This window comes from Belonocnema kinseyi, chromosome 7 (assembly GCF_010883055.1).
Source record: "Belonocnema kinseyi isolate 2016_QV_RU_SX_M_011 chromosome 7, B_treatae_v1, whole genome shotgun sequence".
NCBI lineage: Eukaryota > Metazoa > Arthropoda > Insecta > Hymenoptera > Cynipidae > Belonocnema > Belonocnema kinseyi.
Genome location: NC_046663.1, coordinates 50,405,096 through 50,421,132, shown reverse-complemented (window position 1 = coordinate 50,421,132; position 16,037 = coordinate 50,405,096). Strand labels below are relative to the sequence as shown.

Below are 16,037 nucleotides of genomic sequence, written 5' to 3'. Positions count from 1 at the left end.
GGACAGGTTCACATCATATCAGAGGAACACGATGATTCTGACGAATATTCTGCGACAAGGCCCCCCCGCGTTCCCACTCGACCAAACACATCCAGACTTGACGTGAGTCTTATTTAAATTAAAATTTGATTGTTCCTTTCATGAGAGCTTGAGGTCTCAGAGATTTCTTTTATATTTAATAAATATAATATTAGAAGAATATGAAATGGAATATATTAAATAGAAAATAAATTAAAATTTACGAAATTGAAATTAATTTTCAGGATTTCTGTACATTAGAAAATATATATTAGATTTATTTTTATACAGAAAAGTGAAATTAGCCTTACCACAAAACAAGCTTGTGGAATTGGAAATGAATCGAAAAGTCAAAGCGTTTCCATGCCTTCCATGATGCACAAAAGAGAATTAGGTTCAAACTTCAGTGCCGCTCAAAGGTGTGCGATAAGCAGTAACTATTTGCCAAATAGGATGCAACAAGTTGCAAAATATAATAGCAAAGCTTTTTGTGGATCTTACTCCACTGACGGAAAATTCTTTCTCACTGCCTGCCAAGGTATGAAAAATCGTTTAATAATAATATTATTGTTGAAGCAGGGTGGCCCCAAGACCGAGAATTTTATGAGATCGGGAAAATCGATATAAAAATAATTCGTTAAATTTTTTTCTTCTTCTATTATGATAAAATTTGGTTTAGGATGCGTAATTCGAAAATCTTTTAATTACAAAATTTTCCAATTTAGATTTTACTTTTGAAGCGTGCATTTTATGTTAAAGAATTTTAGATTGCAGTTTTGGAGACTTAAACAATTAAAAATTATAAGCGTTTAAAATCGAAGGTTTTGGATAAAAAAAAAACATTTTTAGTTCATCAACTGTGAATAAAAATTAGTTAGTTAATTACCTTCAAAATTGAACTGTACTTTAATGATTAAAAAGTGAATAATAATTGATTTTACAAGTTGGTTCGGAATCAGTTAAAAAGTTAAGAATGTCCAGCTTTTAACGTTAAAAATTAAACTGTTTCAATTGGAAAGTCTTATTATTAAAAAAAATATAAACACCCGATTACAACTTTATAAAATATTTACAATTTTAAAATAACTTCAAAATAATATATTCAAATATCTATAATATATATTTCAAATATTGTTTCTGTCTCAAATATTTCATTTTTAAACCATTAATTTGACATTTTTTAATTAAGAAAAAGAAAAATGTCTTACTACTTAGAAATATATGACTGTTCATTTAAAATGAGTAATTACAAATCAAATGTTTAAAACTAAGAAAAAATTTTAAACGGTAAAATCTTAATAATTCTATTTTAAAAAATTTAATTTTGTATGTCGAATTGTTGAATATCGATCTGTAAATAACAATTGAAGACATATTATTTTTGGAAAAGTTTCGAGTAAGTTGAAGAGATATTTAGAAGGTTTGAAAAAATTTTTAATTAATTTAAAATTTAGTTTTTGGAACAAAATATAGATTTTTAGAGATTTCTAACAAAAGATATGGAACCTTTTTAAGAATTCTGAAAGGCTTCCAAAGAATAAAAAAATTTCGATAAGATTCTCAAGAAAATTGAAAATGATTTTTTATTTTTAAAAAATTACTTTTAAGAAAATATTTAAAAAGATTGAGAAAAATTTGCAAAATTGACAAAAATGAATTTGGAAGATTTGAAGGAAATTTTTTTTAAAAATGTAAAGATTTTTTAAAAAATAGAAAAAATTCAAATAATTTTAAAAGATGTTTAAAACTTCTGAAAAAATTTCAAAAGTAATTAAAAATCTGCAAGCATGTAAAACCTGTAGATTTTCAAGATTTTAAATAAAATTTTTAAGAATTTGAAGGTTTTTAAACTATTTGAAATATAAATCAATTAAATTTCAATTTAAAAAGTGTTCAGTTTATAAAAAATGTGATCGTTCAATTTTCAATGTTTTTAGCTTAAAATAGCTTGAAATGATTTTCTTTTAAATTTATTGATTGGTTTTTCAATTAAGAGTATTACCAATTATAACATGGATTTATATTTTTGAAACTGAATATAAATCTTTGAACCCTAAAATTTATAAAAGTTTAAAAAGGTTTAATTTGTGAGTTTAAATGCATTTAATTTAAAATTATTCATTTGTAAAGTGTGAGTAACTTCCTTTTTATATGTGTAAATTATGGAGCTTTCAAATACAACATTTTTGAAATAAAAACTATTAAACTCCTATTTTAAAAGTTTAGAATTCAAGAGTTCCGCTTGGAGCGCTTTAATTTGTAGCTCAGTTCTTATTACTTCAAATGGATACATTTTTAGATTTAGAGATCGAGTTTTTTTTATTTCATTTACTTTCAGAAAAAGAAAATTAATCTTTTTATGGTGGAGGATTCAGCTACTTTTTCGAAAATTCGACTTTTTTGTTTCAATTGAACTGCGATTTATTTCAAATTAAAATCTTTGGTGGAAATAGTATCGACTATTAAATTTTTCGTTGCGAATTCACCTATTTTGTTTGAAAATATAACTATTTGGTTGAAAATTTATGTACTTTGTTAAAATTTAACTATGTTAGTAGAATGTTCAAGTATTTGGTAAAACAGTGACTTTTTTGTTGAAAATTAATCTTTTCAGATTTAAAATACAACTATTTTTGTAAAATATTTTCGCTTTTGTCTTGAAAATTCAACAATGGAATGGCAATTTGGGAAAGGGGGTTAGTAAATTAAAATATTTACCTGAAAAAATCAATTATTTGTGTGAAAATTATTTTTTTTTTTGTGAAATTAAATTTGTTTGTTGAAAAATCGTATTTTTTTCTAGAGAATAAATATTTTCGGCATGAAAATTAGTTCAATTAGCCTAGTTAAAGATTCATCGTTTTAGTCGAAAATTCATCTTTTTAGTTTAAAATTAAACTATTCCAATTGACGATTTATCATTTTAATTGAAAACTCGTCACTTTGATTGCAAATTTAACTATTTTTTTTTTGTACATTCTCATTCATGAGAGTGTAATATAATGGTGCAAATTTTCGATCTCTGGTTTTTTTTTTTAACGAAAATATAACTAAGTACTATTCCAATTGAGTATTCCATAATTTTAGTTGAAAATTCATCTCTTTGGTTAAACGTTAATTTTTTTAACTGAAAATTTGATTGTTTAATTTTTGGTCGGCAATTTACCTTTTTTAGTTAAAAATTCATTTCTTTTGTCCTAAAGTAATATTTTTCGATAGAATTGAATCTTCTTGGATAAAAATTTATTATTTTGTTTGAAAGTTCAACTATTTTGTTAAAAAGTAATATTTTTTGTCAGAATCGAGTCTTCTTGGTTAAAAATTAATTTATTTTAATTGAAAATTCATCAGTCTGGTTGAAAAATAATAGTAGTTCCATTTTTTATAGAAAATTTCAGTTTTTTTAGTTTATAAATTGTCTTTTTATTTGAAACTTTTTTTTTTAAATGTATCTTTTTAAGTAAAAAATTGAAGCATTTGATTGAATGTTCGTCTTTTTTCGTAAACAATCATCGTTTTTATTTGAAAACTTTTTTCCTTGTTGAAGATTAATTTTTTTAATTAAAAACTTAAATATTCCATTTTTGGTTTAAAAAATTGTCTTCCTCATTTGAAAATTTAATTATTTGTTTAAAAATTCATTTATTTTATCGAAAATTTGAGTACCTTGGTAGAAAATTAATCTCTTGTTAAAAATTCATCTTTTTGGTTGAAAATTTAACTATTTCATTTTTTTAATGTATCCTTTTTAGTAGAAAATTCAACTAGTTTACTGAAATTTTTTTTGTAGGCAATGATCTCTTTTGATTGAAAATTCTTTTTTTCTGGCTAAAAATTATTTTTTTAATTTAAAAATTTATATATTATAGTTTTGGTTGAAAATTTGTCTTTTTTATTGAATATTCTCGTGATTTGCTAAAATTTCGTATTTTTTGCAGTAGAAAATTAATGTTCTTGTTCGAAAATTCATGTTTTTGGTTTAATATTATTTTTTTTTATTAGAAATTTAACTATTTGGTTAAAATTCGTTGATATTTCAGTCCAAAAATTTTTTATTTTGATTAAAGAATAGTTGAATTCATAAAAAAAGACAAATTTCCAACCAAATCGTTGTTAAATCAACCAAAAAACAATAAATATTTTTTAACAGAGACGAATTTCCTACAAAAAAGTTTAATAATAATTAACTGTCAATATGAATTTTCCACAAAACAATTAATTTCCAACCAAATAATTAAATCTTCAGCTAAAATAATGAATTTCAAAATCAATTTTGGAAATTAAAAAAAATACTTTTTTTAAATTTGTTTAAATATGTTTAATCTTACAATTGTTTGTAGATATTTTCAAAACTTTTAAATACATATCTCTTAAACTTTTTGAATTTTTTCTAAAACTTTTTAATCTTTTTAATCTCAGAATTACGAATTTATAAATAAAAATGTTGAAAGTTTCATTATGAGAAAAAGAGTGACATATAATATATAAAAAAACAAAAAATTTGCAAAAATGACTTTCCTGCATTTTTCATGATGAGTCTCTTAATGCTGCATTAGAAATTAAAAAAAAGTGAGTGCTTTGTAAACTAGAAATTCATATCTGTAAGGATCTATAAGTAGTTTTAATGCCTGCTTCAAAATTCAACTATTTAGTTGGAAATCGATCTTTTTTAGTTACAAGTTTAACTATTTGATTGTTAATTCATGTATTTTTGTTGAAAAAACGTGTTTTTTTTGTTTTTTTAGAAAATTAATCTGTTTTGTTGAGGATTCAACTTTCTATTTAAAAATCTATCTCTTATTTAATTAAAAATATTCTTACAAAAATTATTTTTTTAAAATTATTATTCAAATTTATAGACTTTGGATGGTGCTAATATATTTAAGAATATCTTATAATATAATTTTGTTAAAGCCTTCTAAGTTTTTTTTCAGGATTTGAATAGACAACCTGTGACATTAGTTTTAAGAAATTGCAAAAAGTTAAATTTGCATGGATATTTTTCTAATGGACGACACAAGTTTTTGTACCTTTTAATTTGTGTGACGTATTTTTCGGATGGCCTCAAAAGAACAAAAGCAAAATTAAAAATTGCATTTCAATTTAATTTTTATAACTATAATTATAAAAGACTTAAGATAAGACTTCATTGTTTCCAGATTATTAAAATTTGTATCAAACTCGACTTTTCTTACAAATATTTTTACTGCAAAACACCCAACTTTTCTGTTTAAAGGTCCCTATTTCTCCTAAAAATAATCTTATGGATCACTGTAAAACCTGTGATCGGGATTTTTTTTTATTTTGATAAAAATTACAGACAGGTTCCTAAGGTTGTATCGCACTCACAATGGAGAGTTCACGGAGTTCAAAAAAATATCAGCTCGAGACGTTGGTTGGAGTATTTTAGACACAGCCTTCAGCCCTGATGGAAACTACATCGTATACTCAAGTTGGTCCGATAATCGTAAGTTTAAATTACGTTTTCTATATCCTATCATTGTCTTTAGCGTAATAAACAAAATTTTGTTAACATTTTTTTTCACTGTTTTGGTAGAAAATTATTCTTCTTGTTTAAAATTTTATCTTTAGGTTAAGAACGCTTTTCTTTGTATAAAAAGCTAACTATTTTACTAAACATTTTGTTTATGTTAAAAAAAATTTTTTTTTGAAACAAAAATGTAACTTCCATTTTTTGTTGAAAATCCATATTTTTGGGAAAAATTTCAAATATCTGATTGAAAATTCATGCATTTTGTACAAAATTGATATTTTTTGGTAGAAAAATAATCTTTTTTCAACGTTTACCTTCCTGATTGAAAATTTATTTCTTTAGCTGAAAATTTAACCATTTTTTTTAAAGAATAAATTATTCTTCAAAATTAATTTTCCGAACTGAAAAATTGATCTTTTTGCGTAGAAAATTGATATTCTTATTTGCAAATGTACCTTTTTGGTTGATAATTAATTTCGGTGGTTGAAAGTTGAACTTTTTGTTGATTATTTTGTGATTAAAAATTAATTTCTTAAACTGAAAATTTAACTATTCTATTTTTTTGTTGAAATTCCATGTTTCTTATTAAAAATTCAAATATCTGGTTGAAAATTCATGCATTTTGTAAAAAATTGATATTTTTTAATTGAAAATCAATCTTTTTTGACAATTGATCTGTCTGGTTTTAAGAAAAAATTAATCTTGAAAATTTCAAATTGAAAAATTGATCTTTTTTCGCAGAAAATTAATTTTTGTGGTTGAAAGCTGAACTATTTTGTTGATTTTTTATATTGAAAAATTAATTTTTAAACTGAAGATTTAACAATTCCATTTTTTCTTGAAAATCCATTTTTTTTTGGTAAAAAATTCAAATATCTGGTTTAAAATTCATGCATTTTGTAAAAAGTTGGTATTTTTTATAGAAAACCCATCTTCTTGGTTAGAAGTTTTTCTTTTTACTTCATTTTTTTTTACTGAAAACTTAAATATATTGTTAAAACTCTTTTTTTTGTTTGTTTAAAATCCGTATTTTTTCGTTAAAAATTCAAATATCTGATTGACAATTCATGAATTTTTGAAAAAGTGATATTTTTTGGTAAAAAATTAATCTTCTTGGTTAAAAATTTATCTTTTGCTTAAAAATTTATTTTTTTAGCTGAAAATTGAACTGTTTTTTTTAAATTGTTTTTTTAAACTAAAAATTTACTTATTCCATTTTTTGTTAAACATTCATCTTTTTTGTTTGAAATTAAAATATCTTGTGAAAAAGTCATGAATTTTATGAAAAATTAATCTTTTTGGTAGAAAATTGAACTTTTTGTTTGAAAATTCATTTCTTTGGCAGAAAACTTAATTATTTTATTGAAAATTATTTTTTTTTTGTTGAAAATTTTATTTTTGAACTAAAAATTTATCTGTTTTAATTTTGTTGTTGTTGAAAATTCACCTTTTTTGGTTAAAAATTAACAAGTCTGATTGAAAATTCATGCATTTTAAAAAAAATTTATCTTTTTTAGTAGAAAATAAATCTTCTTGTTTGAAAATTTATATTTTTGGTTGAAAATTCATTTCTTCGATTAAAAGTCGAACTATTTTGCTGATTTGAAAAAAAATTTTCAACTGAAAATTTAACTGTTCCATTTCTTGTTGAAAATCAATTTTTTGTTGTTAAAAATTCAAATATATAATTGGAAATTCATGTATTTTGTCTAAAAATTATCTTTGTTAGAAAATTAATCATCTTGGTTAAAAATTGAGCTTTGTGCTTAAATATTTATTTCTTTGACTGATAATTTAACTATTTTTTGTTGAAAATTAAAATATCTGGTTGAAAATTCAATTATCTGACCGAAAATTCATGAATTTTGTGAAAAATTGATCTTTTTTAGTAGAAAATAAGTCTTCTTGTTTGAAAATTTTTCATTTCTTCGATTGAAGGTCGAACTATTTTGTTGATTTTTTAATCTAAAAATTTAACTTCCATTTTTTGTTGTTAAAAATTCAAAAGTCTAATTGAAAATTCATGCTTTTCGGTAAAAAAATGATCTTTTTTGGTAAAAATTAATCATCTTGGTTAAAATTGATCTTTTTGCTTAAATTTTTTTTTGCTGAAAATTTTATTATTTTTTGTTGAAAAATTAATTCTTTTGACTACAAACTTCACTTCCATTTTTTTAAATTGACCTTTTTTGGTTAAAAGTTAAGAAATCGGGTTGAAAATTCATGCATTTTATGAAGAATTGATCTTTTTGGTAAAAAATTAATGTTCTTGTTTAAAAATTTATCTTTTTCGTTAAAAAGTTAGTTCATTGCTTGAAAGTTTAACTATTTATTTGTTCTTTTTTGTTAAAAATTAATTTTTTTTAACTTAAAGTTGAACTATTTCATTTTTTATTTAACATCCATCTTTTTCTCGTTAAACATTCAAATACCTGGTTGAAAATCCATGCAGTTTGTGAAAAATTGATTTTTTTAGTAGAAAATTAACTTTCTTTTTAAAAAATTGCTCTGGTTGGTTAAAAGATTTATTTCCTTGGTTAAAAGTTTAACTATTATGTTGAAAATTCTTTTTTTTACATTAATTTTTTTAACTGAAAGTTTAAAAATTACATTTTTTCTTGAAAGTCTATCTTTGTTTGTTAAAAATTCAACTCTTTGGTCTTTAATTTATTTACTAAAAAAAATCGCTTCCTTTTTCAGTTTATATGTGTCCGATTTACGGTGATACAAACACTCAAGAAACACTTTTTCTTTCGCCACTAGAGCGCCGGTTTTGTATATTTTCCTTGGTTTTTTCGAGCGACGGAAGGGAAGTCCTCGGTGGTGGAAACGACGGTTTCCTCTACGTGTACGACAGAGAATGTCAGCAGCGAGTCCTCAGGGTTTGTATTTTATTCCTCAATTATCGCAAGGCTGCTACAGGTCAGGGAATTCGAGAAAGTCCAAAGAAATCAGAGAATTCGGAGGAAAACTGACAGAATTAGGGAATTTTCGATAAACCACAAATCCAAAAATTATGTAAGGCGCTTTTCTGAAATTTACAAACATAAAAAAAAATTTTTAAACATACATATAAATTCTGTTAATCAGATTAACGTGGAAACTTAATGAAGTGAAATTTAGAAAAGAAAATTTGTTAATAAGAAATAAAATTCTTATTAATCTTATATTAATCTGTGTTTCAAAGTTTTACTTTTATTTTTTAATTCAACAATTTTGATTAAAAAAAATTATTCATTTTGTTAGAAAATTAAGTTTTTCTGTTGAAAATTCATACTTTCGGTTTGAAAATTCCACCTTTTGTGCAGAGAATTCATCATATCGTAGAAATATCTTCTATTACATTTTTCAATTAATTTGTGATGTTAGATATTTTTTCGTTGAGAATTTATCTTTCTTTTGGAAAATTCAACTTCTTATTTGAAAGTTGAAATTCTTTTTATGTTTAATCGAACTATTTTTTTAAAATTGTTTTTTTTTCCTGAAAATTTCACAAAAATTGAGCATAATTGATTTCTTTATTTTAAAATTATGTTTGTTTTATTGAAAATTCATCTTTCTTGTTTAAAATTCATTTTTTTATTCAACTAATTTGTGGACGATTCATTTATTTTGTTAAAAATACGTCTTTTGTAACAAAATATTAATCTTGATGAAAAATTCACCTTTTTCGTTGGAAAATAATTTCTTTACCTAAAAATTGAACTATTTTGTCGAAAATTCATTTTCTATGGTTAAAACTTAATTTTTTAACCGAAAATGTAACTTTAATTTTTGTATGAAAAAATATATTTTTTATTTGAATAGCATATATTTTGTTGAAAATTCGTCTTTTTGGTTAAAAATTCATTTCTTTCGTTAAAAATTTAACTATTTTGTGGACAATTCATTTTTTTTGTTGGAAATAAATTTTTATAAATAAAAACATAACTTTGATTTTTTGTTGAAAATCCGTTTTTTTGCTAAAAATTCAAGTATTTGGTTAAAAATTCATGTCCTTAGTTACAAAATTATGTTTTAATAGAAAATTAATCTTCTTGTTTCAAAATTTATCTTTTTGGTTGAAAATTAATTTTTTTAACTGAAAATGTGGCTATTTAAGTAAGACTTGAAAATGTATCTTTTGTTGTTAAAAATTCTTTTTTTTTTAATTACTTTTTTAATTAAAAATTTAATTCTTTTGGTAGAAAATTCTTTTTTTTCCGTTCAATTTGCCTTTTCAGCACAAACATATGCATTTATTTTGGTAGATAACATTCAACAATTCTGTTGGAATTTAACTTTTTTGTTAAAAATTCATAGTTTCAGGTTGAAAAATAAATTTTTTTGTATAAAAATTCTTATTATTGGCTTCAAATTTCCACATACTGTATGATATTTCTTTTGTATTGACTGAACAATTTTCCTTCGCTAAAAATTTTTCTTTTTGGTTTGAAAATTAATCTTTTTTGGCTGTGGATTAAACTGGTTTGTTGAAAATTCGTCTTTTGCAGCAGAATATTAATCTTTTGGGTCAAGAAATCACCTTTTTCGTTGAAAATTCATTTCTTTACCTGAAAATTGAACTATTTTGTTGAAAATTCGTTTTTTATGGTTAAAACTGAATTTTTTAACTGAAAATGTAAGTATTTAATTTTGTATGCAATATTATATTTTTTAGTTGAATATTACGTATTTTGTTGAAGATTCATCTTTTTGGTTCGAGATTCATTTCTTCCTTTAAAAATTTAATTATTTTGGGTAAAATTCATTATCGCAAAATTATCCGTTTTTGGTAGAAAAATAATCTTCTTGGTTCAAAATTTATCTTTCTGGTTGAAAATTAATCTGTTTCGTTGAAAATCAATGTTTTTAACTGAAAATGTTACGATTTCATTTTTTTTTGCTATTCCATTTATGCCTGGAAATTTATCTTTTGTTGTTAAAAATTCATTTTTTTCAATCACTTTTTTTTTAATTTAAAATTTAATTGTTTTGGTAGAAAATTCACATTTTTCCGTTGAATTTGCATTTTCAGCACAAAAAATTATTTCTGTTTGTAGTTATAACATTGAACAATTCTTTTGGAATTTAACTTTTTTTTTAAATTCATGTTTCTGGTTGAAAACTCTTTTTTTGTAAAAAATTCGTATTTTTTGCTTGAAAATTCCACATTAGGGATATTTCTTTTTTAATTGACTGAAAAATTTTTTCTCGCTGAAAATTGTTTCTTTGGTTTAAAAATGAATCTTTTTGGTTCAAAATTTATCTTTTTGGTTGAAAATTAATTTGTTTGGTTGAAAATCAATGTTTTTAAGTAAAAATGTGACTATTTAATTTGTGTGGTTATTAAATTTATGCTTGCAAATTTAGCTTTTTTTTTAAATTAATTTTTTGAATCACTTTTTTAATTGAAAATTTAATTGTTTTGGTAGAAAATTCACATTTTTTGGTTGAATTTGCATTTTCAGTACAAACATGCATTTCTTTTTGTAATTATAACATTCAATAATTGAAAACTAAATCTTTTTGTAAAAAATTCGTATTTTTGGCTTAAAAATTCCACAATCTGAATGAAATTTCTTTTATAATTGACTGAACAATTTTTCTTCACTGTAAATTGTTTTTTGGGTTGAAAAATTCAATCTTTTTTGTTTGAGGATTAAACTGGTTTGTTGAAAATTCGAATTTTTTGTTCTATTCAACTGTTTTTGAGTGAAAAATGTAACATTTTTTTGGTAGAAATATCAACAATTACACTTTTCATTAAGAATTAATTTTTTGAGGGGAAGATTTATTCATCTCTTTGTTTAAAAATTCGACTATTTTCTTGAAATTTCCTTTTTTTGTTGTAACTTCATTGTCTTAACTGAAAATTTAACTATTTCGCTTCTATTTCCAAATTTATGTTTTTGAATTTAAAACTCAGAATAATTTTTTAACTTAAAATATAGATCCTTTTTATTTGAAAAATCACGTATTTTGTTAAAAATTCATATTTTTGGTTGAGGTAAACTATAATTTTAAAAATATGTTGATTTAATATTTATTTCTTTAGTAATAATGTTTCTTATGTAATTTGTGAATTACCCCTTCTGAAATTCTGTATGTCTATTCTTACTTAAAATCCTTAGCCCCAATAAAAAAATAAATAAATCTCTAATTTATCAATATAAATTAATTCCTAGAGCCATCATCACAGATAATTTTCCTTTTCAGATCGAAGGACACGAGGACGATGTAAATAGTGTTGCCTTTGCAGATAATACTTCCCAAATTCTTTACAGTGCAGGAGATGATGGACTGTGCAAGGTAAATTTAATGCCATTTCGAACCTTTTTAGAACTATTATTATTAAAAAATTTGATATTATGAATTTTTGAATAATTTCTTTTTAATATTAAAAGATAAAACTCGAGGGACGTGGATGTGCGTCTGCATTTGGTCGAATGGGGTTTTTTTAAATATAGGTTTAATGAATAAATTAAATTTATATTTATGGAATTTCAAATGATTTTTACATATTTTAATGATTTAATGTCATTGAATTTAAAATATTTTAAGGTATTTTAAAATAATCCAAAAAATTCCAAGATGTAAAAGTTATTGTTATGGATTTTGAGATGCTTTATATTTTTAATATTAAAAAATAAAATTCCAGGAACATGAAACCTTGCGAAGAACGCGTGAATTTTGTTTCACCACTTTTTTTTTGTTTAGGAAAGAATTAACGAATGGTTTTAATTTAATTTATTTTCAAGGAATTTAAAATTATTTCTACTTCTTGGGATGGATTTTTACGATTTCAAGGAAATGTATGGAGTATATAAAGAACTTCAAGGAATAAATTTAATATTCTTTCAAAGGATTTATTTTTAATTCAAAAAAATGTAATGCTTTAAAAATTAAAATTGGAACTTTAGAAAAAAAATTGTTATAACTTTAAAAATTTCTAAAATTGTTTATTATGGATTTTTAAATATTTTGGTTTTATTATTAGAAAGTAAAAACCCGGGGACTTGGACGTGCATTTACTGCTCATCTAAAATATTTTAGGCACTCGAAAATAACAAATCTTAGACACAAGTATTTAATTATAATGATAAATATCACGATTTAATTATTAATAAAGAAATTTTTAGAAGAGGAAATATTCTTGACTATGAGAACGATTTAAATGATGAAAAATTATTTATTTAACAAATTTCATATTTTCATAGGCATTTTTGTATCACCGTAAATGGATTTTCAACGACCTAAGTATATCCAATTTAAGAAATAAATTCTTTAACGGCAGCAATTATTGAGAAAATCATATAATATTATTTAAAGAGTATATAATTTCGTATAAAAAGATTGTTTCTTCTTTTATCAATGTAAAAATAAATGTTTAATTTTTCCCCTATTTTTCTACTTTTTGGTTGAAAAATCCTGTATTGAAAAATCGTATGTTTTTATTGAATTTAATTGATTTTGATTAAAAATTAAAATCCTTTTGGGTCGAAATAACTTTTTTTTTCAAAATTGATCTTTTTTTGGATGAAGATTTAATTACTTGGTTGAAATTTTTGTTTTCTTGGTAGAAATTAATCGTCTTAGTTTAAAATTAAAATTTTTTAGTTAAAAATTCAATTATTTTAATTAAAGTTTCATAATTTTATTTAAAAATTCATCTTTTTGGATTAAAATTGAACTATTATAGTTGAAAAGTCATCGCTTTGTTTGAAAATGTAAATATTTGTTTGAACATTATTATTTTAGGCTGAATATTAATTTTGTAACTAAAAATGCAACAACTATTTCAATTTAATATTCAATAATATTAGTTGAAAATTCGTCTTTTCTGGTAGAAGTTAATCTTCTTGTTGGAAAATTCATCAGTTTGGTTAAGAATTAATTTTTTAAACTGAAAATGTAACTTCTCAATTTTTGTTTGAAAACTGATCTTTTTTAGCCTAAAATTCAACTATTTCTTTAAAAAATGACATTTTTTATTAAAAATTTCATTATTTGATTTAGATTTCATGTATTTTGCTGAAAAATCTTATTTTTTATTAGAAAATTAATTTTTTGGTGGAAAATTTAAATATTTGGTTAAAAGTTCATCTATCTTTTTTTAAATTGCAATATTTTTACTTGAAACGTTAGGAATTTGGGGCAGTTTAAATTGATTTTAATACAGTACTCATATTAATTTGACATAAATATGCACTGAATTTAAGTAATAAAAGATCCAAAAAAATTGGTTTAAATTGCTATTCAAATTCGTTCACTTTAGGAACAAATTCAAGAAACGATTAAGTATATTTTTAGTTTTTATTTAATTATTTAACAAATCCAAGTTGATAATATATTTAAGAATATATTTTAATGTAATTTTTCAAAACTTTCGAAATAAAATTTTTTTATTCCCATGAAGTTTCGCATTGATTTAGCATGGGAAAAAGTCAGCTTTTTGTAAATATATTTAAACGCGATAGTCCCCAAAGAAAACCCCATAAGTGACAAATTTTAATTTTACGTAATATTGCAGTTTATGAACGCTTTTTAAAAGTAAAAAAAATTATTAGTCGGTAATTTAAGAATACCTAGGTCATTTGTTCACTAATATTCAATTGTTTAAACAATTTTAGTTTGTTTTAATTTTTTCAGTTAACTATTGAAATGAATGTTTTCTAGACTTTATAAGTTATTTAATTAATAATATGAATAAAATAATTTGTTAAATAATTTTACAATTATTTAAATAATACGTATTTGTTTAGGTATATATTTTACCTAAATAACGATAAGAGAAACATTTTTTAATTTGTTTAAACATATAAGAGTATTCTTAAATAGCAGCAAATTAGAACATAAAAATATTTCAATCTTCCGAAAAATAACAAAAATAAAATATGTAAATTAAATTTTTTTTTAAATTTGTTGAAACATCTACGATTTTTTTTTAAATATTCAAATTAGTACTTAAAAATACTCAAATTGGTCGAAAATTTAATGCAATAAAATGTTTCTTCTGCTTTTTTAAAGGTAAATGTATACTTGAACAAATAAGTATTATTTAAATAATTCTAAAATCATTTAAACAAATTATTAAATTTAGACAAATTAATTTTTTTTAAGCAATTGACTATTAGTTAACAAATTACTGGGTATTCTCAAATTACCGATTAATGATTATTTATTGTTTAAAAGCGTCAATAAACCGCAATATAAAGTAAAATTCAAATTTGTCACTTGTGGGGTTTTTTTGGCGACCCATAAGAGTGGCTGAAAATAATTCAATCTCAAAGTTTATGATTGATTCTTATTCTCTGACGAATTCTGAACAATACACTGGAACACGAAATTATTTGGAACATATTATCGCGTTTAAATATTAGAGTTACAGAAAGCTGACTCTTTCCCATGTTAAATTAATGGGAAACTTCATGGTCTTTACGCCACCCCTAAATATTAACCTATTTTACTCAAATTTTGAGATTTTTTTGGGCATTTGAAAACTGGAAAAAAAACTTGATATGCCTATTAAAATCCTGGAATTGTCAGAAAGGGAATTTTTTCCCGGATTTGAGAAGACACCCTTTTATAGAACGTATATTTTTGATATATTGTTGTTTTTTCTATAGGTTTGGGACAGGCGTATGTTAAGTGAAAGTGATCCACATCCTGTAGGAATTTTGGCAGGCCACATGGATGGAATTACTTATATAGATCCTCGGGGTGACGGTAGACATTTGTTAACAAATAGCAAAGATCAGACCATCAAGTTGTGGGACGTTCGTGCCTTTTCTGATCAGAGTGGAGAAATGAACACGAGAAAGGCCGTGGCGAATCAAAATTGGGACTACAGGTGGCAACGGGTGCCGAAAAGATGTGAGTTAAAAATTACGCTTTATTGATGAAAAAAAACACTAGGTTTTACAGCAGGGTTGGTCAAAAATGAAAATTTGTCGAATTCAAAATCGATACAAGACAATAAAAATCTTAAAAATGCAAAATTGTCCTCCAATGCAGAAAAAAATTAAAAACAAAATCTCTTCCCTTTCAAGTCGCTAAAAATCTTAAGAACAAAAAAATGTAACTCTTCCAATTCAGAAAAAATGGAAATTTCCACAATTTTTACTCCACAAGAAAGTTAGGTAGAAATTTCATTTTTTGGTTGAAAGTCCTTTGAAAGTTCTTCAAGGTGAAGATTTATTATCTTAGTTGAAACTTTAGAACTCTGATTGAAAATCAGAATTTTCAACTGAAAATTTAACCTCCATTTTTTGTTAAAACTCCATCTATGTTGTTAAGAATTGAACTTTCTGGTTGAAAATTCATGTATTTTGTTAATAATTTATCTTTTTTTGGTAGAAAATTAATCTTCTTGATTAAAAATTCAATGTTTTATTGTTTAAAAATTCATTTCTTTGATTGAAAATTTAACAGCTTTGTTGCAAATTTGTTCCTTTTCGTTTAAAAATTAATTTTTTAAACTGAAAGTATAACTATCTTATTTTTTAGTGAAAATCGATCTTTGATTTGTCTTTTTTTTTTTTTT

General features: G+C 23.2%; 1 protein-coding gene across 2 annotated transcripts in view; it reads left to right on the top strand.

The window, feature by feature from the left end:
• Positions 1-16,037, top strand: part of LOC117177024 (DDB1- and CUL4-associated factor 11) — a 44,965-nt gene that overhangs the window by 13,241 nt on the left and 15,687 nt on the right. For both annotated transcript variants that reach the window (XM_033367481.1, XM_033367480.1), the window contains exons 2-7: positions 1-102; positions 310-556; positions 5,339-5,485; positions 8,213-8,394; positions 11,711-11,803; positions 15,121-15,367. The exon at positions 1-102 ends at the window's left edge or, in 1 of these variants, runs on beyond it. In XM_033367481.1, coding sequence (XP_033223372.1) covers positions 1-102; positions 310-556; positions 5,339-5,485; positions 8,213-8,394; positions 11,711-11,803; positions 15,121-15,367 — 1,018 coding nt within the window. The remainder of the gene's footprint in view (positions 103-309; positions 557-5,338; positions 5,486-8,212; positions 8,395-11,710; positions 11,804-15,120; positions 15,368-16,037) is intronic.